At 33.8% G+C, this 22,788-nt stretch overlaps 1 protein-coding gene across 5 annotated transcripts in view; it reads right to left on the bottom strand.

The window, feature by feature from the left end:
* The window catches only part of LOC148948425 (uncharacterized), a 223,088-nt gene that overhangs the window by 37,747 nt on the left and 162,553 nt on the right, over positions 1-22,788 (bottom strand). For all 5 annotated transcript variants that reach the window (XM_089094350.1, XM_089094349.1, XM_089094346.1 and 2 more), the window contains one exon: positions 2,679-2,867. In XM_089094350.1, coding sequence (XP_088950476.1) covers positions 2,679-2,867 — 189 coding nt within the window. The remainder of the gene's footprint in view (positions 1-2,678; positions 2,868-22,788) is intronic.

Genomic DNA, 22,788 nt, shown 5'->3' on the forward strand with positions numbered 1-22,788 from the left:
TTAAAAATGAATTCGGTGGAGGGCCTAGTACATTATTTTCTAGCGCAAAGCACCGTAAAAATATACAAAGTGCCCTTAAACCATGAATTTTCCTTTTGATTTGTCTCTCACACAAATTGGCTAGGAAACGATTAATCTTAAAAAGTTGTTTTAAGCTGCGAGGCAATGAAAATTTTTGACTTGGTGGTAAGAAGTGCCATTCTCCCGTGCATTTTTCTTCTTTCACACATTGTTTCAGATGGCTTCCAAACATCAGGATGGGGGAAGGGGAAAGCATGGTCTGGAGGGGGAGACTGTCCCCTGACAAAACAACTATGGGCTCTGCTTAAACACTAATGACTTTGGGCTGACTGCACAATTTGATGACAAAAATTATTTTATTTTCAAAACGTCTCAAATAATTAGTATGCATTTCCGAGAAATTCGAGGAGATTCTGTATAAACATAAAAGTGCATTTTTGAAAAAAGGAAAGGGAAAATGGAAGAAAATAACCATAAAAAAGGATGGCGATGTTGTGTGCATAGACAGTTTTTCGCCCCTTTATTGAAAAACTGTTCTTTTTGGCGGAAAATGCTGCAATAGTACTGATAATAAACCAAAACTTATCATTTACAAATTTTTTCTTCTTTAAGCTTTAGGTGTTCTAAAAACAGCTGTTTAAACAGCTGTTTTTTGAACGGAAAGAGCTGTTTTCTGTCTTTACCAACAAACAGAACAGAAACAGGTCTTCTATTTTTTTCTTGACCTGTTCTGTTTCAATCAAGCCCTGTTAATTTTTTTCCTGTTTCTTCAGAAAAACAGAACAGTGCCCAAGCTTAATCGCCCTCCCCCAAATGCATCCGATCAACATAGCCTGAAGATCAAATAACCATGTCTTTGAGGTTAACAACCCCACCAGCAGCATCTGGGGCAAGGGCTGCAGGTTAAGCTAGTTGCTCATTGCTAACACATAAGGTTTTTGTAGAAAAAATTTTGTATTAAATTTGAGGGGGGGGGGAGCTCATTCGATTGGAAATCAAAATTCCCAGTGCTGTTTTTCAGAGTTAAAAGTGATCGGAGGGCTTCTACCCCACCCTATTTTCCCTCCAAATACATCCGATCTAAATTTTGGGACGGCCATTTTATTTAGAACAGTTCAAATGGTTAAATAACTATACCATAGTTAAATAACTATAGTTCATAACCCTATTCTGTTTTACCCAACGTAATTACGGTGATTGAGTTGCACGAGGGTTCAGTTGCATGGGAGTTCAGTTGCACGGTGGTTCAGTTGCACGGTGGTTCAGTTGCACTGTGGTTCAGTTGTACTGGGTTCAGTCGCACGGAGGTTCAGTTACACGGGGGTTTAGTTACATGGGGGTTCAGTCAAATGGGGTTGAGTTGCACGAGTGTTTAGTTACACAATGGTTTAGTTAAATAGGGTTCAGGTGCACGGGGTTCGGTTATACGGGGATGCAGGTGCACGGGGGTTCGGTGAGTCGTGAGTTAGTGGCACGGTGGTTCAGGGACACGGTGGTTCAGGTGCTTGTGGTTCAGTTACACGCACATCAAATTTGGCCTATTGTATTTTCATTAAAAGAAAACAAGAAAAATAAACTTACATCCCCCTTCCCCCTGGAATTTGAAAAATAAATTATTCCTGACCTTAATTTCCACGAATTGAACCCAATGGAATTTGGCGAGACCAAGGCATATTTACAGGAGTTTAGCCGTCCTGGCTAAGTGGTTGGCGCTTTGCGTTGGGAATACTTCGTTAGAGGGGCATGGGTTCGATCCCCGGCATCGCCGGTTATTTGGTTTGGGACGGGGGTCAGTAGCGTGGCTCTGTAAGCTCAGCCAGAGTCAATCCAGCTCTAAACGGGCACCTAGAGGAATCTGGGGAAGGTAAGCAGGTAGGGTTTTTCAAAGCACAGGATGGCTGGCCCTCAACCCCCCATTACACTTCCTGGCTGAAGGGCCACGAAACAGAGATCAGCACCGCCGGTTCGGACTTTGAGGGGATCTAGTATCGTCATGCTTACTTACTTGTTATTTTATATATACAGGAGATAATTTAAGAAGAGGGAATTCTAAAAGGCTTTGAAAACACAAACTAGATGTAAAATGTATGCAGATGCGCAAAACAAATCTGCTTGCTTTCCCAGTGAGACTGTTGACCTTGACAGTCTTAGAGATATCATTGATATACTAATCTACAGTTTTCGTAATGTCCCGAAGGATAAGTTTAGTTACACCAGGACTGGCAAGCCAAATGGGCCCCTTGCTCTCATATTCATCCATACAAAGACATCAAATGAATTGAATGTGTAAACTGGAATTATGGGTAACTTTTTACCATAAGAGCAGCCTTTGTAGGGATAAGGCTGTTTTAATAGTAACATTTTTATTTGTCAAACTTAATACATAATAATGTTTAGCTACCTCATAATTAGATACCTTTAATAAGTTATCAAGAAGTTCAATTTAAGACTTACCATTGCTGGAAACTGAATTCTGTGACCCAAGGTTTTTCTTTTGCAAAAAGCACATAAAATCCCAAATATCATCTCAAAATGTAGATTTATTCATTTTTTACTTTTTTCCTCTCCCCATTCTTTGTAAAAGCACTTTCCATAAAAGAAAATAAAAATAAAAAGCCATGTCCCAAACGACAAAAATGAATAGCTAAAACACTTACCGGTAGTCCACCAACCGCACCAGCACCAGCCTGGATAGGTTGAGGTCCGGCAGCTACTTGCTGTTGAACTACATTTTGTCCCGACTGAGAAAGTATCACAACACTTTGTGATGAGACCTGGGGTGCTGCCTGCAGTGTTTGTGCTTGTCCCTGACCGGCTGGCAGACCTTGGAGATCAGAGGTAGGGATCTAAAACAGAATGAATCGAGCTTTCACCTCAGTTAACTATGAATATTTGATGTCTTATTAACAACAAAAAAGAAATTAAACTTCTCGGTAAAATATCGCAATCTAGTATTTATAAGAATAAATAGTGCTACTAATCTTATACTATTTTCAACTTCTCGTGTGAACTACTTGTTTGAATGAACGACTAAACTGACAAATTTTAATATTGCAACTACGACGCTGGGCAACATTTTGCAAACTCGTAAATAAAGTAATCAGACTCAAAGTTATTTATTAAGCGTCAGTTTAAAACATACCTTAAATAGAAAATGCTAATAATCATAGGTAATGGTGACAAGCCATTAAGTTAGGCACATAACTCAATTTAATGGATATTTATCTCTATTGTAAATTCGTTTGTTTGGAAACAAAACTAAGCTAAACAGTATGAAAAAACCAACATCTTATCATTGCGTCAAAAGAGGTAAAACATGTCAGTATGTGTAAAGTGGGAAGTTAATGTGCGAAGTGGGAAGTGTATATGCGAAGTGGAGTGTTAGAGTAAATACGGACCCAAGGACCATACTTAGGGCCCATCAAGCGTAAAAATTGAAAATCTTTGCACAAGTCTGATTTCAACCAGATTTGTCATATCTAACATTTATGAGGCATATTAGGCCTCCTAAATGATCTTTTCTTCGAGATCCGGTCTAAGTACGACAATTCATAGCATCCTTAATTCATCTCCAATTCTTCGTTCGGCTGTCCTCTTCTTTTTTAGCTGATATACAACTGACTCATAAAGTGTATCTATGAATCTAGCAGCAGGATGTATATGATGAGCCACTCACAACATTGATTTTGAGCTTTTTGTTTTGGCTGAAGACGATATTTTTAGGATTTAGATTTCCGAAATGAAGCTCCTATTATATTCCCCTCCTATCCTCCGGTCAGACTTGTGTTTAGCAATGTACATTGACATTTAGAGAGCGGCAAACATGTTTGCCAATTTAGTTTTTTCGCATCTTACTCCTATATTAGACCTAATTCAAATGAATTAAAAAAAGTTCAAAAGTATTCAAGTGAATTAATTGAAAAATGTGCATTGTCAGTTTAATATACATATGCTGATATTTATTCCTTAAAAGCTTAATTAATTTTTGATTTTTTAAATTTATAAAAGTGAAAACATTTAAAAGAATTTTTTTGAGTAGAGTGCAAATTATATTCTTGCTTTTAGAAAGCATAGCGGTTTCAAACCCTGCTCATATTAATTTCTGCTCGTTTTGAGTTTTACTCAGTTATTTATTTAAATTTATGTTTATTTCGGGTTTCATTTAATTATTGATACTTATTTGTGGTAGTTGTATGCTTGGTAGATTATTTGATTCTATTTTTGCTCATTTCTGGCTTATTGGAATTACGTTTTTTTGAAAACCCTATTTAGTGGAAAAAGTTTTTTCAATTAATTTCTGTTCGTTTTATATTGAAATAGTCTTTTTCAGGGAAGGAAAAATAATAGTTTGAATCTTCCTTTAAGAATTTACAGTTTTCCTTTAAGAATTTATAGTTTGACCTGCTTTTTATATGCTGGAGAAACTTTTTCAGCAATTTTTAACAACATAAATTCTTTTGAAAATCATGACACAAATAACAGTGTTTAATTTAGTCATATACATCCTCTAGTTGACCTGATGAATAGAATTTAATACCATTTCCAAAAAATTATATTTATGCTCTTTCACAACCTGGATAAACTTACACTCTTTTGTAAAATTTTAAGAGCAGAAATAGTAGTAGAAGTAGCCCCGAAAATTTGAACTTAATACCTTCAGTCGTTCTTGGTACACTGCTGAGATTTTTTATTGGCACCCAGCATACAAACAGTGTGTTTTGATTTAATTTTAAGGAACATTTAGTTTTTAAGCATAATGGGCAAATTAAATAACTGGGGGGGGGGGTTGACCTATCCAATAACCCTAAAGATATAGTTACTAGACCATTCAGCTATGCTGAACCAAATGGTTGTCTTAAATTTTGATTGGAATGGTTTGGAAAATTATGAGATAAAGAGGAGGGCTGATTGTCCTCCAATCACTTTTGACTCTTAAGAGGGCACTAGAACTTATTAATTTTCAATGAAATTAGCTCCTTTAAAATATCAACGATACTAATAGCTATGATAGAGCATCGTTGCCTATGTCCTTATCTGCCCTATAGTGCTTATATGCCCTTTAAATACCTGCATGCATTTAGGTTTTTCGTTTAATTGAAACTCCTAAACGTTTCCTTAAAGTTTCAAATTAATCCCGTTAGTGTCGTTAGTATAACCATAGAAGCAGCATTAAATGAATACACACAGTATCTTCTGGCTAGCTCAACATCCACAACCTATGAAGGTACGAAGGTGAAATTTTCAGAGAATATTTCTGTAGTACGGATGACAACATGCCATCTGTATGCAGATTGTCAAAAGGGTATATCAGCAACATCTTGGGAACAGTTTCGTGTGTGAAATTAAAACTTACAACGCTTGTTGCGGAGGATGTTGTACTAACCAAAAGACAATATTTGCATCATAATACTAATGCTTCTACTCCTACAACTACTGCTACTACTACTACTGCTATTAAAACTAAGACTACTACTATTACCTGTACTCCTACTGCTACTACTATAACCACTGGTGCTACTACTACAGCTAATAAACCTAAGGGTATTAGGGCAAAATTTTGGGCAATATCGTAACTGTATTAAAATAAATCGAAACACATTATGCCCATGCAGGTTGTCAAGAGAACGTATCAGCAATGCTTCAGGACCGGTTGATAGTATTAAGTTAAAAATTTCATCGTGCGTTGAAGGGGATGTGGAAAAAAGGTGCTATTTGCATACTGCTACTAATGCTACTAAAACTATTGCTACACATAATTAGTGAACCCTTCAACAATGTTGAAAAATTGATATCTCAAAAGTTTGTCTGGATATTTGTTGTGGGATATGATGGGCGAGGGGGGGGGGTTTCTTTCAAATCACTTTGACTCTCAAAAAGGGCACTATAACTTCCAATTTAAAATCAAATGAGACTCGTCTGAATTTAATACGACCACCCATTCCCTAAAAACCTTACATACCCCAGGGCACAACTTAAAGCCCTTGCCCCACGGCTCTGGGGGGTTGTGCCAACCCTGGAGACATTGTTATGTGTTTTTTGGACTATTTTAAAACAAATTGCCATTGCACAATTTCAATCAGTTGCATTTGGAGGGGGCCCAGATATCTCCAATGGCATAGTTATTTGGCCTTTCAACAGTGGCGTCGTTTGGGTTTTGCAAGGGGGATGTTGCCCCCCCCCCCCCAACAAATTGAAAAAAGCTATTATATAGCCCATACTCCTTGACTCTCTGGATGTGGAACTTGTTTGCCCCCTCAATAAAAATGCTGGAGCTACGCCCCTGCCTTTCAACTACGCTGAAGGAAATGGATATCTCAAAATTTTGTTTGGACCGTTTTGCGATAAAAGGGGCGTGTAAGGGGACCTAGTTCCCCTCCAATTTTTTGGTTACTTAAAAAGGGCACTAGAACTGTTAATTTCCGTTTTAATGAGCCCTATCAAGATCTTCTAAGACCAATGAGTCAATACGATCACCCGGGACGCTCCGGGTCGCTCCTTACTTAAAGTTCGTTACCACGAACTGTTTGACTAGGGCCATATCGAACCATATTCGGGAGGGGATACGATATTATCACGGTAGCAGTCATTGCACATGGGAATAGTTTTGAATGCGAATCTATGGGTCCCATGTTTTTGCTAGTATAATGTCTAGTCCAGAAAGCAATAATTCCAGAAAGCAGATCAAAGCAATGATAAATTGCAGGACAGTCATTGAAAACCAGATAATAGCAACAGACTGTCAATGAAAATTCGGTCGTCATTCAGTTATCTAGTTTATAAATTAGTAAGGGTGCGGAAACCTCTTGTTCACTTTATATTTGAAATTGAAGTTCCATTTAAAGATTTCTGAATTATAATCCACTCAAATCTCTTGACCCAATATAATTTTTATCCCATTGGTTCAATATCATTAAGTCTTGTATGACGAATCAATCAACCATACTTGTTCGGCTAATTTCTAAGTTCTATTATGCACCCCCACCATCATATGTAGATTTAGTCAAATCAGGTTGGTGATTTAACTTTTTTAGTGAGAAGGATGTGTGCATGAATATTTCTCGGGGAAGGCTCTAAAATAAAATACAAAAATATAATAATTTGCATAAGAAAAATGCAGAAATTTCCGGAAAAAAGGATATCAGGTCTCGAGCCGATTAGGATTTCAGCGTCATGGTCCCGAGACCACTTGCATCATTACATGTTTTTTAAAGTGCCTATTACTACAAAAATAAATAAATATAATATAATTGTACTTACTAAAAGCAAAACGAATCTGGAAGGTGAAAAAACGAAAAACATAAAAAATAAGATTATTAATATTACACAAATCGTGACTAATTTTTGGCTGTGTCAATTCATGAACTCCAAAATTTGTTCAGTCTCAAATAGTCTGGAAACTTACAGTGTTTGTGAAACAGGGTCAACTAGACCCTAATAAAGACATAACATTTTAGAATTTTGGTTGTATCAATATCAAGCGCCTAAAACTGCCCAAAAAACCTGTCCCAGTTGCCTTAAACTTACAGGGCATATAGACAGGATCAATAAAGGCCCCCTTTGATCAGCATATAAAGATAAAGAAAGTATTAATAAAAATCGGTTACTTCAAGTAGGGACACGCGAATTTCTAAAAACCTAAAATTCTCCTATTTTTGGCTTGAAATTTACAGGGCATGAGAAAGGGACGAAGGGAGATAAATCAACACCCCCATGCTTTCTAAAAGCCAGAATATTCAGAAATTCAGTAACTCACTGAAAAAAAATTCTTTTAAATGTTTTCATTTTTATAACTTTAAGAAATCAAAATTAATTAAGATTTTAAGGAATAAATATTAGCATATGTATATTAAACTGACAATGCACATTTTTTCAGTAAATTCATTTGATTTTTTCAGTAAAGTAAAATTTATATTCTGGCTTTTGGAAAGTTTAGGGGTTTAGATCCCTACTCACATTAATTTCTGCTCGTTTTGAGTTTGACTATGTTATTTATTTTGATTTATGTTTGTTTTGGGTTTCAGTTGTGTATTTATGCTGATTTGTGGTAGTTGTATGTTTGGTAGATTATTTGACTCTATTTTTGTTCATTTTTGGTTAAATGGATTAATTTTTTTATGAAAAAACCGCATTTGGGGATAAAGTTTTTTAAATAAATTTTTGAAAACGTCAGTTGTTGTGTATTGATTTGCCAAACCCCAAAATGGGACAGACATTATTTTTCTTCTGTCAACCTAATTGATATTGATCAAACAGTCAATAAGACCGGGTCAAGACAAAATTAAATAAAAATAACGAATTATAGAAGAAAAAATTCTGCTATATCGCTTCGTAGTCAGACAAAGTTTAGCATTCTTCCTAGCTAATTCGTTTGAAAACTACAAAACAACTGAACGTAAATGATAACATGGGAACCTCAATAGAAGAATAAGTGAAGAAACAATAGTTTGAATTTTTTGCGAATTTCGAATTCTTTATTTTATCTAAATACAACAAAACAGACTTTTTTATAAGTCACATTGTCATGCATCTATTAAAAAAACAAAAAAAATAAAAGTTCTGACAAAACAGTACTTGAAACAATTCTTTTGATAAATAGTAGAAAAAGATAAAAGTATATTCAAGGGCTTCTACTAGCTAAGGGTCGGAACGGCCTCAGTGCTAGACTGAAAATTATAATACTCAATCCATATAATTATAAATCCTCCTCCTCATCCACCCCATGCCAAAAATATTAGTGAACAGGTATTACACAAAACGACGGATGAAAGAAAATTTTGACATAATGTTTGAACTTTTATAATTTTATAAATCTATGTTGCATTCCATTAAATTTCGATTAAAAAAAACCAAAAACAACTGAATAACCCAGCAGTGGAAAATTCTACCAACACTTCGACAATTCACCCTCAATGAAACTCTTTCAATTAATGCGAATACTCGGATAATTAAAAAAAAAAAACTGTTCAAATATATTTTAAAACTAAAATATTAGCAATACTATAACCTAAAACGACCCGAAATAAAATTATATAAAAAGTCAAAACTTAATATTAACACAAATTGCTATTATACAATAAATGGAACATAAAACGAATATCAATTAAAATTAATAATTATATCGAAACTTGGAAAAAATATATTTTCCAAAAAGCTTTTCAGTGAAAAGTGAAGAGCCATAATATATCCTGAAATGACCCGAAATAAATTCGTATAAAAAGTCAAACTTAATATGAACACAAATTCATATGATCGAATAAATGAAATATAAAACAAATATCAATTAAATGAATAATTAAATCAAAAATAAATATAAGAGATGCTACTTTGGATGAATAGACGGAGCCCATAAGGTCCAAGCATTAAAATGAAAAGTCAGGTCGTATCACAAATAAGACATTGACCGCCTGCCTTTTTCTGCCTTCTACTAGCCAAGGGTCGAAACGGCCTCAGTGCCAGACTGAAAATATAATATTGAATCCGTATAATTAAAAGCCTCCCCATCCTCCCCGTGCAAAAAATATTAGTAAAAAGGTATTGCACAAAACTACGGATGATCTAAAATTTTGACAAAATGTTTAAATTTTTTAATTTTGAAAATCTTTGTTGCATTCAATTATTTTTGGTAAAAAAAATGACAATCCAGCAGTGTAAAACTCTACAAGCACTTCGACGATTAACCTTCAATGAAACTCTTTCAATAAATGCGACTAAAAAAACAACACATTTTCCAATAAGTTATTCAACGAAAAGTAGAGTGCCATAATATAACCTGAAATGACCCGACATAAAGTCATATAAAAAGTCAAACTTAATATGAACATAAACTGATATGATCAAATAAATGAAATATAAAAGAAGGAACCCATAAGGTCCAAGCATTAAAATGAAAAGTCAGGTCTTATCACAAATAAGACCTTGACCGCCTGTCTTCTTAACCCATCAAAAGCCAGAGCGTCCTTTGGGTATGTATTTACCGTAACAAATCAACCAATAATTATTAATCTGATAAGCCTTGAATTTTTATCAAATATTTTTTTTTATTTTGATCAAATTTGACTCAAAACCATATTAAATAAACTGATAAATGATTTATATGTTCATCGCCCATTAAATTGTTATAAAAATAAATATAGAAATACAAGCAAAAACTACGGCTCAGGTTCAGAGTCAGACCAAATAATTGGAAAATCTTCTCAGCTGCTAATTCTTCTTTTCTCTGTTTTTATGTGGTTTGTGTTATTTGCGTTCAAAATCTGCCTCTTACCGCTATTATAGCCCGACGTTTTCATAGCTGTTCCAATAGATATTGGTTCTCTGGGCTCTAGATTCCTGAGAAGGCGCGAATCAACTATTTCTGGTAAAAGACTTTCCTTCCAGAAGCTTAAAAGGCTTGGGAATACTCGGGCCCAATGCTCTCTATTGCGTTCAATTATAAGGACTTCCCAATCCTTCTCGTTATTATAGACAAGTAGGCAACATTTTTCTTGATTTGAAATTTCGAGCTGTCCTTGAATTTGGCTATAATACTTGTGAGTGGCTTTGAGCTTAATATCTAAGCCGATACTCAGCACAAAGAAATCTTTGACCAGGCCTTTCGTACGAGCTGCATCAATTATTGTTTTGTGGTCTGGAATACTGTGAACAATCTTAGCCTCAATTGGTGTCCCATCTGGCAAAATCCCGTCTAAGTAAGTACCAAGAAACTGGTGTGTTGAGTGAGCGAAAATACCAATATCCAAACCTTTCGTGATTTCCGCGCCAATTTTTTCTTCATATGTTCATATGCCCGTTGGCGAAACAGCTCGTTCGAACGGAAATTAAAATTTCTAGTGTCCTTTTTAAGTGACCAAAAAAATTGTAGAGCAACTAGGCCCCCTCCCACGCAGCTTTTTTCTTCAAATGTGTCTGATCAAAATTTTGGAATAACGATTTTGATCAGCATAGTTGAAAAGCCCACTAACTATGTCTTTAGAGATAACATGACCTCCCCTACAGCCCCTGGGGAAAGATCTTTTAAGTTATTAAAAATGATCCATTGTTTACCTATAGTATTTAATATTAAGAAGTATTCGTACAATTTTTGGGTGGGGAGGGGGGACGTTTTTATGCTGCGGGGATTTTGCAAGGGGAGAATTTCCCACGGAGACGGAAGTTTCCCGGGAGTGAGCTTTTCAGGAAAATTTTTACATTTGGGGAATTTGCCAGAATTCCCACGCAAAATTTCTTTACATATCTTGCTTTATCTTTACTGATTCAATTATACGAGTTGAGATGTTAAGGGTAATTGTCCGGTTAAATTTTCATCAGGATTAAATTGTCAAGAGGATATTCCCGTGGGGAGGGGGATTTTCCCGTGGAGGTGGAGCTAGATATTTTAGCGCTATTTAAAAAACTATCAGACATTAAATAAAAGAACAAGTTTTTTCAACTGAAAGTAAGAAGTAACATTTAACCTTCAAAGGAGCAGAAATTACTATGTATAGGTTAGGGGGAGTTACCCCTTCCTAAAAATCCCCTGGTCCGTAGCGGGCCCCACTGCGGCGATGGGAAACGCCAGGGGGCAGGCTGCGGCGGGCCGGTGGGGGGACGGGGCAGGCCGGAGAGGGGCATTAAATAGTGGAATTTATGAAGAAATTGTTCTGCCTTGGACACATTGAAAATTGTTTGTGATAAAAAAGAGAAAAAAGAATTGTCCGGTTATCGACACTAGCTAGTTTATTGCATGTATTAAATCATAAGATGTTTCCCATGAAACTATTGCAGTTTCTATAAGAATGGATGGGTTTTTATCCACCATCAAAATCAAATTTAATTTTCATTGAATACTTTTCATTTAAACTTAAAACATGTTGAAAGATAGTTCTTGTGAAACTATTGCAGTTTCCTATAAAAATGACTAATTTTTTACACAACATCAAACTCAACATGAGTTTCCATTCATTGCTTTTCTTTTAAACTTAAAACACGCTGAAAGATGCTTCCTGTGAAACTATTTTAGTTTCTATAAAAATGAATGAATTTCAAAATCAAGATGAATTTGCATTTAATACTTTTATTCATTCTTTAATTTAGATTATGTTAAATTTTTTTGATCGCTCGTACAAAGGATGTTGATAAAAAAAAAATTATTAACTCTTACACTTTGATTCTGTCAATTTTATCCGATGTATCTGACAAAAGATGTTGATAAATAAAATTTAATCACTCTAACGCTTAGATTTTGTCAACTTTTTCCTATGTAAGTAGTTACCTAGTATGCACTATCAAGCGTACATTCAGGCGTACATTCAACCCTACAAGAATATGGTCAAAAGTGTAATAGATTGAAAACCTACATGAAAACTTACATTAAATTGCGCAAGGAAAACCCATGCCTGAGACATTAAACTTAAGCGTGAATATTTTAAAAGTTGGCACACTATAATACATGTTATGAAACTAAAGTCAAGGTTTTTTAAACTTGGCAAGGTAGAATGTGGTCAAACATGTTTTGAGAGTATGGTCGTAATAATGTAATTTAAGCAGACAGGTTTTTTCTGTTATTAATAAGAATTTCATAACAATGTACGTCATGAGTTCACGTGCACAATTTTTTTCTTAAAATAACTGATATGTTATAAAGTAGTCAAACATGTTTTGGGGAGTATGCACGAAATTATGTAACTCAACATCCGTTTTTAGTTCGTCCTTGAAATTCCGCGTTCCATGGCAGCTTTCCATGGCAGATTACCAGACTGATTATTGCTATTGTTGTCAATTGCATATGGAATTATACAAAACCTACCAGACAGCTTTCTTGGCCAACCAGACAGCTTTCTTGGCCAACCAGACAGGTTTCTGGGTCAACTCTAAGTTTCTGGGGCCTTTACGTTCCTTGACACCTTTTCAAGGCAGATTACCAGACTGGTTATTGCTATTGTTGTCAATTGCAAATAGAATTATACAAAACCTACCAGACAGCTTTCTTGGCCAACCAGACTGGTTTTTGAGCTGACATCTGTTTTATAAGAACTATGTATTTTTCTATAATTTTCTTACAAAAACTAGTGTTTACGGTAAAAAAAAACTTTATAGTTTAGTTTTTACGGAAATGGCATATTATCGTTCCAAAGCATGGCTTTTTCATAACCAAAGGTTCACATTTGACCCAAAGAAAGTTATTTTATATAATTTTATTGTAAAAACTAGTGTTAACGTTAAAAAAAGCTGTATAGTTTAGTTTTTACGGAAATGGCTCATTTTCGTTCCAAAGCTGGGCTTTTTCATAACCAAAGGTTCACATTTGACCCAGCGAAACGTATTTTATATAATTTTCTTATAAAAACTTGTGTTTACGGTAAAAAAAGCATTATAGTTTAGTTTTTACGGAAATGGCTTATTTTCGTTCCAAAGCTGGGCTTTTTTTTAACCAAAGGTTCACATTTAACCCAGCGAAATGTATTTTATATCATTTTCTTACAAAAACTAGTGTTTAAGGTAAAAAGAATCGTTACAGTTTAATTTTTATAGAAATGGCTTATTTTCGTTCCAAGGCTGGGCTTTTTTCTAACCAAAGGTTCACATTTGACCCAGCAAAATGTATTTTCTATAATTTTCTTACAAAAACTAGTGTTTACAGTCAAAAAGGATTTATAGTTTAGTTTTTATGGAAATGGCTTATTTTCGTTCCAAAGCTTGGCTTTTTCATAACCAAAGGTTCACATTTGACCCACAGAAATGTATTTTCTATAATTTTCTTACAAAAACTAGAGTTTACGGTCAAAAAAGCTTTATAGTTCATTTTTTACGGAAATGGCTTATTTTCGTTCCAAAGCTGAGCTTTTTCATAACCAAAGGTTCACATCTGACCCAGCAAAATGTATTTTCTATAATTTTCTTACAAAAACTAGTGTTTACGGTAAAAAAAGCTTTATAGTCTAGTTTTTACGGAAATGACATATTTTCGTTCTAAAGCTTGGCTTTTTCATAACCAAAGGTTCACATTTGACCCAAAGAAATGTATTTTCTATAATTTTCTTACAAAAACTAGTGTTTACGGTAAAAACAGCTGTTTGGTTTAGTTTTTACTGAAATGGCTTATTTTCATTCCAAAGCTGCGCTTTTTCATAACCAAAGGTTCACATCTGACCCAGCGAAATGTATTTTCTATAATTTTTCTTACAAAAACTAGTGTTTACGGTAAAAAAAGCTTTATAGTTTAGTTTTGACGCAAATGGCATATTTTCGTTCTAAAGCTTGGCTTTTTCATAACCAAAGGTTCACATTTGACCCAAAGAAATGTATATGCTATAATTTTCATACAAAAACTAGTGTTTAAGTTCAAAAAAGCTTTATAGTTTAGTTTTTACGGAAATGGCTTATTTTCGTTCCAAAGCTTGGCTTTTTTCTAACCAAAGGTTCACATTTGACCCAGCGAAATGTATTTTCTATAATTTTCTTACAAGAAACTAGTGTTTTTTGTAAAAAAAGCTTTATAGTTTAGTTTTTACGGAAATGGCTTATTTTCGTTCCAAAGCTGTGCTTTTTCATAACCAAAGGTTCACATTTGACCCAAATAAATGTTTTCTATAATTTTCTTACAAAACCTAGTTTTTACGGTCGAAAAAGCTTTATAGTTTAGTTTTTACGGAAATGGCTTATTTTCGTTCCAAGGCTTGGCTTTTTCATAACCAAAGGTTCACATTTGACCCAAGGAAATGTATTTTCTATAATTTTCTTACAAAAACTAGTGTTTACGGTCAAAAAAGCTTTATAGTTTAGTTTTTACGGAAATGGCTTATTTTCGTTCAAAAGCTGCACTTTTTCATAACCAAAGGTTCACGTCTGACCCAGCGACATGTATTTTCTATAATTTTCTTACAAAAACTAGTGTTTACGGTAAAAAAGCTTTATAGATTAGTTTTTACGGAAATGGCTTATTTTCGTTACTAAGCTTATTTTTTGGTTTTTCATAACCAAAGGTTCACGTTTGACCCAAAGAAATGTATTTTCTATAGTTTTCTTACAAAAACTAGTGTCAAGAAAGCTTTATAGTTTAGTTTTTACGGAAATGGCTTATTTTCGTTCCAAAGCTGCGCTTTTTCATAACCAAAGGTTCACATTTGACCCAAAGAAATGTATTTTCTATAATTTTCTTACAAAAACTAGTGTTTACGTTCAAAAAAGCTTTATAATTTAGTTTTTACGGAAATGGCTTATTTTCGTTCCAAAGCTTGGCTTTTTCATAACCAAAGGTTCACATTTGCCCCAAAGAAATGTAATTTCTATAATTTTCTTACAAAAACTTGTGTTTACGTTCAAAAAAGCTTTATAGTTTAGTTTTTACGGAAATGGCTTATTTTCGTTCCAAAGCTGGGCTTTTTCATGACCAAAGGTTCACATTAGGTTCACATTTGACCCAGCGAAATGTATTTTCTATAATTTTCTTACAAAAACTAGTTTTTACGGTAAAAAAAAGCTTTATAGTTTAGTTTTTACGGAGATTGTCTCCGTAAAACCAAAGGTTTTACGGTGTGTGTGTGTGTATGTGTGTGTGTGTGTGTGTGTATGTGTGTATGTGTGTATGTGTGTGTGTGTGTGTGTGTCTATGTGTGTATGTGTGTACGTGTGTATGTGTGTATATGTTTATGTCTGTGAGTGTCTGTGTGTGAGTGTGTGACTGTTTGTGTGAGTGAAAAGGTGAGTGTTTGTGGGTTTGTGTTAGTGTGTGTGTGTGTGTTTTTGTGTGTGTGTTTGTGTGTGTGTGTGTGTGTGTGTGTGTGTGTGTGTGTGTGTGTGTGTGTGTGTGTGTGTGTGTGTGTGTGTGTGTGTGTGTGTGTGTGTGTGTGTGTGTGTGTGTGTGTGTGTGTGTGTGTGTGTGTGTGTGTGTGTGTGTGTGTGTGTGTGTGTGTGTGTGTGTGTGTGTGTGTGTGTGTGTGTGTGTGTGTGTGTGTGTGTGTGTGTGTGTGTGTGTGTGTGTGTGTGTGTGTGTGTGTGTGTGTGTGTGTGTGTGTGTGTGTGTGTGTGTGTGTGTGTGTGTGTGTGTGTGTGTGTGTGTGTGTGTGTGTGTGTGTGTGTGTGTGTGTGTGTGTGTGTGTGTGTGTGTGTGTGTGTGTGTGTGTGTGTGTGTGTGTGTGTGTGTGTGTGTGTGTGTGTGTGTGTGTGTGTGTGTGTGTGTGTGTGTGTGTGTGTGTGTGTGTGTGTGTGTGTGTGTGTGTGTGTGTGTGTGTGTGTGTGTGTGTGTGTGTGTGTGTGTGTGTGTGTGTGTGTGTGTGTGTGTGTGTGTGTGTGTGTGTGTGTGTGTGTGTGTGTGTGTGTGTGTGTGTGTGTGTGTGTGTGTGTGTGTGTGTGTGTGTGTGTGTGTGTGTGTGTGTGTGTGTGTGTGTGTGTGTGTGTGTGTGTGTGTGTGTGTGAATATCGATGCTCACGGTAAAAGTTTGAATCAAACACTTTTAGCATATCGAGTGTCCTTACTGAAAAACTACTGCAGTAACAAAAAAATTATCATACGACCTAAATTATTTCATCAGATACGCCAGCACTCATAAACGATCCTTTTGAAATTCTGCTAACAGCAACGATTCTCAAGGTAAAAGTTTGAATCAAACATTTTTAGGATATCGAGTGTCCTTACTGAAAAACTGCTGCATTAAAAAAAAATTATCATGCGACCTAAATTATTTCATCAGATATGTCAGCACTCATAAACGATCCTTTTGAAATTCTGCTAACAACATCGATTCTCAAGGTAAAAACTACTACATTAAAAAAAATAAATTAAATTTATCATACGACCTAAATTATTTCATTAGATAATCCAGCACACGTAAACGATCCTTTTGAAATTCTGCTAACAATATCGATTCTCAAGGTAGAAGTTTGAATCAAACATTTTTAGGATATCGAGTGTCCTTACTGAATAACTACTGCATTAAAAAAATAAATTAAATTTATCATACGACATAAATTATTTCATCAGATACGCTAGCACTCATTAACAATCCTTTTGAAATTCTGCTAACAACATCGATGTTCAAGGTAAAAGTTTGAATCAGTCACTTTTAGAATATCGAGTGTCCTTACTGAAAAACTGCTGAATTAAAAAAAAATTAAAATTATCATACGATCTAAATTATTTCATCAGATACGTCATCACTCATAAATTATCCTTTTGAAATTCTGCTAACAACATCGATGCTCAAGGTAAAAGTTTGAATCAAACACTTTTAGGATATCAAATGTCCTTACTGAAAAACTACTGTATTTAAAAAAAATTAAATTTATCATACGATTTAAATTATTTCATCAGATACGCCAGCACTCATAAACGGTCCTTTCGAAATTCTGCTAACAACATCGATGCTCAAGGTAAAAGTTTGAATCAAACACTTTTAGGATATCAAATGTCCTTACTGAAAAACTAATGTATTAAAAAAAATAAATTAGATTTTACATACGACCTAAATTATTTCATCAGATACGCCAGCACTCATAAATGATCCTTTTGAAGTTCTGCTAACAACATCGATTCTCAAGGTAAAAGTTTTAATCAGACACTTTTAGGATATTGAGTGTCCTTACTAAATAACTACTGCATTAAAAAAAATTAAATTTATCATACGACCTAAATTACTTCACTAGTTTTATTTTGCATGATATTTCTAAAGCCAATTAAGATGAAGAAATGTCTTCAAAGTCAAGGTTATAAGAAAAAAAAGTTCTAGATATTTTTTGTCAGTTTGTAGTTTACGCACTAATATCAATATCAGTAACGATTCTATTCGAAATTTCTCCAAGTTGATCAAATTGGTCTCTAAAGGGTTCATGATAAAAAAAAATATCGCATGCCATGCTGATTGTGCTTTCAAAAACTCATCTGGTCGAAAACATGTTTGTTATCATTAATGATTTCCAAAGATGTAAGAATATTATGGAGAATACATTTCTCTAGTTCTAATCTGAAACTTTAGTCTATTTTCGGATCGAAAAATAAAACTATTCCTACAAAATTTGAGCTAATTAGGGTTTTTGACCGTAAACTCTAGTTTCTTGTAAGAAAATTATAGAAAATACATTTCGCTGGGTCAAATGTGAACCTGATGTGAACCTTTGGCTATGAAAAAGCCCAGCTTCGGAACGAAAATAAGCCATTTCCGTAAAAACTAAACTATAAAGCTTTTTTGAACGTAAATACTAGTTTTTGTAAGAAAATTATAGAAAATACATTTCTTTGGGGCAAATGTGAACCTTTGGTTATGAAAAAGCAAAGCTTTGGAACGAAAATAAGCCATTTCCGTAAAAACTAAACTATAAAGCTTTTTTTTAAACCGTAAACACTAGTTTTGGTAAGAAAATTATAGAAAATACATTTCGCTGGGTCAGATATGAACCTTTGGTTATGAAAAAGCGCAGCTTTGGAACGAAAATAAGCCATTTCCGTAAAAACTAAGCTATAAAGCTTTTTTGACCGTAAACACTGGTTTTTGTAAGAACATTATAGAAAATACATTTCTTTGGGTCAATAGTGAACCTTTGGTTATGAAAAAGCCAAGCTTTGGAACGAAAATAAGCCATTTCCCCAAAAACTAAACTATAAAGCTTTTTTGACCGTAAACACTAGTTTTTGTAAGAAAATTATAGAAAATACATTTCTTTGGGTCAAATGTGAACCTTTGGTTATGAAAAAGCCAAGCTTTGGAACGAAAATAAGCCATTTCCCTAAAAACTAAACTATAAAGCTTTTTTGACCGTGAAGACTAGTTTTTGTAAGAAAATTATAGAAAATACATTTCTTTGGGTCAAATGTGAACCTTTGGTTATGAAAAAGCCCAGCTTTGGAACGAAAATAAGCCATTTCCGTAAAAACTAGACTATAAAGCTTTTTTACCATAAACACTAGTTTCTTGTAAGAAAATTATAGAAAATACATTTCGCTGGGTTAAATTTGAACCTTTGGTTAGAAAAAAGCCCAGCTTTGGAACTAAAATAAGCCATTTCCCTAAAAACTAAACTATAAAGCTTTTTTTACCGTAAACACTAGTTTTTGTAAGAAAATTATAGAAAATACATGTCGCTGGGTCAAATGTGAACCTGATATGAACCTTTGGCTATGAAAAAGCCCAGCTTCGGAACGAAAATAAACCATCTCCGTAAAAACTAAACTATAAAGCTTTTTTGAACGTAAATACAAGTTTTTGTAAGAAAATTATAGAAAATGCATTTATTTGGGTCAAATGTGAACCTTTGGTTATAAAAAAGCCAAGCTTTTGAACGAAAATATGCAATTTCCGTAAAAACTAAACTATAAAGCTTTTTTCCGTAAACACTAGTTTTTTTAAGAAAATTATAGAAAATACATTTCTCTGGGACAGATGTGATCCTTTGGTTATGAAAAAGCGCAGCTTTGGAACGAAAATAAGCCATTTCTGTAAAAACTAAACTATAAAGCTTTTTTGTCCGTAAACACTAGGTTTTGTAAGAAAATTATAGAAAATACATTTCTTTGGCTCAAATGTGAACCTTTGGTTATGAAAAAGCCAAGCTTTGGAACGAAAATAAACTATTTCCGTAAAATCTAAACTATAAAATTTTTTTACCGTAAGCACTAGTTTTTGTAAGAAAATTATAGAAAATACATTTCTTTGGGTCAAATGTGAACCTTTGGTTATGAAAAAGCCCAGCTTTGGAACGAAAATAAGCCATTTCCGTAGAAACTAAACTATGAAGCTTTTTTTCCGTAAACACTAGTTTTTGTAAGAAAATTATAGAAAATACATTTCGCTGGGACAGATGTGAACCTTTGGTTATGAAAAAGCGCAGCTTTGGAACGAAAATAAGCCATTTCCGTAAAAACTAAACTATAAAGCTTTTTTGTCCGTAAACAATATTTTTTTTAAGAAAATTATAGAAAATACATTTCTTTGGCTCAAATGTGAACCTTTGGTTATGAAAAAGCCAAGCTTTGGAACGAAAATAAACCATTTCCGTAAAAACTAAACTATAAAGATTTTTTACCGTAAGCACTAGTTTTTGTAAGAAAATTATAGAAAATACATTTCTTTGGGTCAAATGTGAACCTTTGGTTATGAAAAAGCCCAGCTTTGGAACGAAAATAAGCCATTTCCGTAGAAACTAAACTATAAAGCTTTTTTGACCGTAAAGACTATTTTTTGTAAGAAAATTATAGAAAATAAATTTCTTTGGGTCAAATGTGAACCTTTGGTTATGAAAAAGCCCAGCTTTGGAACGAAAATAAGCCATTTCCGTAAAAACTAAACTATAAAGCTTTTTTTACCATAAACACTAGTTTCTTGTAAGAAAATTATAGAAAATACATATCGCTGGGTCAAATGTGAACCTAATGGGAACCTTTGGTTATGAAAAAGTCCAGCTTGGAACGAAAATAAGCCAGGTCAGTAAAAAACTAAAATAAACAGCTTTTTTGAGCGTAAATACAAGTTTTTGGAACAACATTATAGAAAATACATTTCTTTGGGTTAAATGCGAATATTTGGTTATAAAAAAGTCCACATTTAGAACGAAAATAAGCCATTTCCGTAAAAACTAAACTATAAAGCTTTTTTTTACCTTAAACCCTAGTTTTTGTAAGAAAATTATATAAAATACATTTCTTTGGGTCAAATGTGAACCTTTTGTTATGAAAAAGCGAAGCTTTGGAACGAAAATAAACCATTTCCGTAAAAACTAAACTAAAAAGCTGTTTTGAACTTAGACACTATTCTTTGTAAGAAAATTATAGAAAATATATTTCCTTGGGTCAAATGTGAACCTTTGGTTATTAAAAGGCCAAGCTTTGGAACGAAAATATTTCATTTCCGTAAAAACTAGACTATAAAGCTTTTTTTACCGTAAACACTAGTTTTTGTAAGAAAATTATAGAAAATACATTTCTTGGCTCAAATGTGAACCTTTGGTTATGAAAAAGCCGAGCTTTGGAACGAAAATAAACCATTTCCGTAAAAACTAAACTAAAAAGCTTTTTTTACCGTAAACACTAGTTTTTGTAAGAAAACTATAGAAGATACATGTTACTGGGTCAAATGTGAATCTTTGGTTATGAAAAAGCGCAGGTTTGGAACGAAAATAAACCATTTCCGTAAAAACTGAACTATAAAGGTTTTGTGACCGTAAACACTAGTTTTTGTAAGAAAATTATAGAAAATACATTTCTTTGGCTCAAATGTAAACCTTTGGTTATGAAAAAGCCAAGCTTTAGAACGAAAATAAACCATTTCCGTAAAAAGTAAACTATAAAGCTTTTTTGAACGTAAACACTAGTTTTTGTAAGAAAATTATAGAAAATACATTTCTTTGGGTCAAATGTGAACCTTTGGTTATGAAAAGGCCAAGCTTTGGAAGGAAATTATTTCATTTCCGTAAAAACTAGACTATAAAGCTTTTTTTACCGTAAACACTAGTTTTTTTAAGAAAATTATAGAAAATACATTTCTTTGGCTCAAATGTGAACCTTTGGTTATGAAAAAGCCAAGCTTTGGAACGAAAATAAACCATTTCCGTAAAAACTAAACTATAAAGGTTTTGTGACCGTAAACACTAGTTTTTGTAAGAAAATTATAGAAAATACATTTCTTTGGCTCAAATGTGAACCTTTGGTTATGAAAAAGCCAAGCTTTGGAACGAAAATAAACCATTTCCGTAAAAACTAAACTATAAAGCTTTTTTGACCGTAAACACTAGTTTTTGTAAGAAAATTATAGAAAATACATTTCTTTGGGTCAAATGTGAACCTTTGGTTATGAAAAAGCGCAGCTTTGGAGCGAAAATAAGCCATTTCCGTAAAAGCTAAACTACAAAGCTTTTTAGACCGTAAACACTAGTTTTTGTAAGAAAATTATAGAAAATACATTTCATTGGGTCAAATGTGAACCTTTGGTTATGAAAAAGCCAAGATTTGGAACGAAAATAAGCCATGTCCGTAAAAACTAAACTATAAGCTTTTTTTTTACCTTAAACACTAGTTTTTGTAAGAAAATTATAGAAAATACGTTTCGCTGGGTCAAATGTGAACCTTTGGTTATGAACAAGCCCAGCTTTGGAACGAAAATAAGCCATTTTCGTAAAAACTAAACTATAACGCTTTTTTTACCATAAACACTAGTTTTTGTAAGAAAATTATAGAAAATACTTTTCTCTGGGTTAAATGTGAACCTTTGGTTAGTAAAAAGCCCAGCTTTGGAACGAAAATAACCTATTTCCGTAAAAAATAAACTGTAATGCTTTTTTTACCGTAAACACTAGTTTTTGTATGACAATTATAGAAAATACGTTTCGCTGGGTCAAATGTGAACCTTTGGTTATGAAAAAGCCCAGCTTTGGAACAAAAATGAGCCATTTCCGTAAAAACTAAACTATAAAGATTTTTTTCCCATTAACACTAGTTTTTGCAAGAAAATTATAGAAAATACATTTCTTTGGGTCAAATGTGAACCTTTGGTTATGAAAAAGCCATGCTTTGGAACGATAATATGCCATTTCCGTAAAAACTAAACTATAAAGCTTTTTTTTACCGTAAACACTAGTTTTTGTAAGAAAATTATAGAAAAATACATAGTTCTTATAAAACAGATGTCGGCTCAAAAACCAGTCTGGTTGGCCGAGAAAGCTGTCTGGTAGGTTTTGTATAATTCCATGTGCAATTGACAACAATAGCAATAACCAGTCTGGTAAACTTCCCTGAAAAGGTGCCAAGGAACGTAAAGGTCCAGAAACTGAGAGTTGGCCCAGAAACCTGTCTGGTTGGCCCAGAAA

The sequence above is a fragment of the Artemia sp. Qi Xiang Cuo genome, chromosome 9 (genome assembly GCF_049724085.1).
Source record: "Artemia sp. Qi Xiang Cuo chromosome 9, ASM4972408v1, whole genome shotgun sequence".
NCBI classification, from domain to species: Eukaryota; Metazoa; Arthropoda; class Branchiopoda; order Anostraca; family Artemiidae; genus Artemia; species Artemia sp. Qi Xiang Cuo.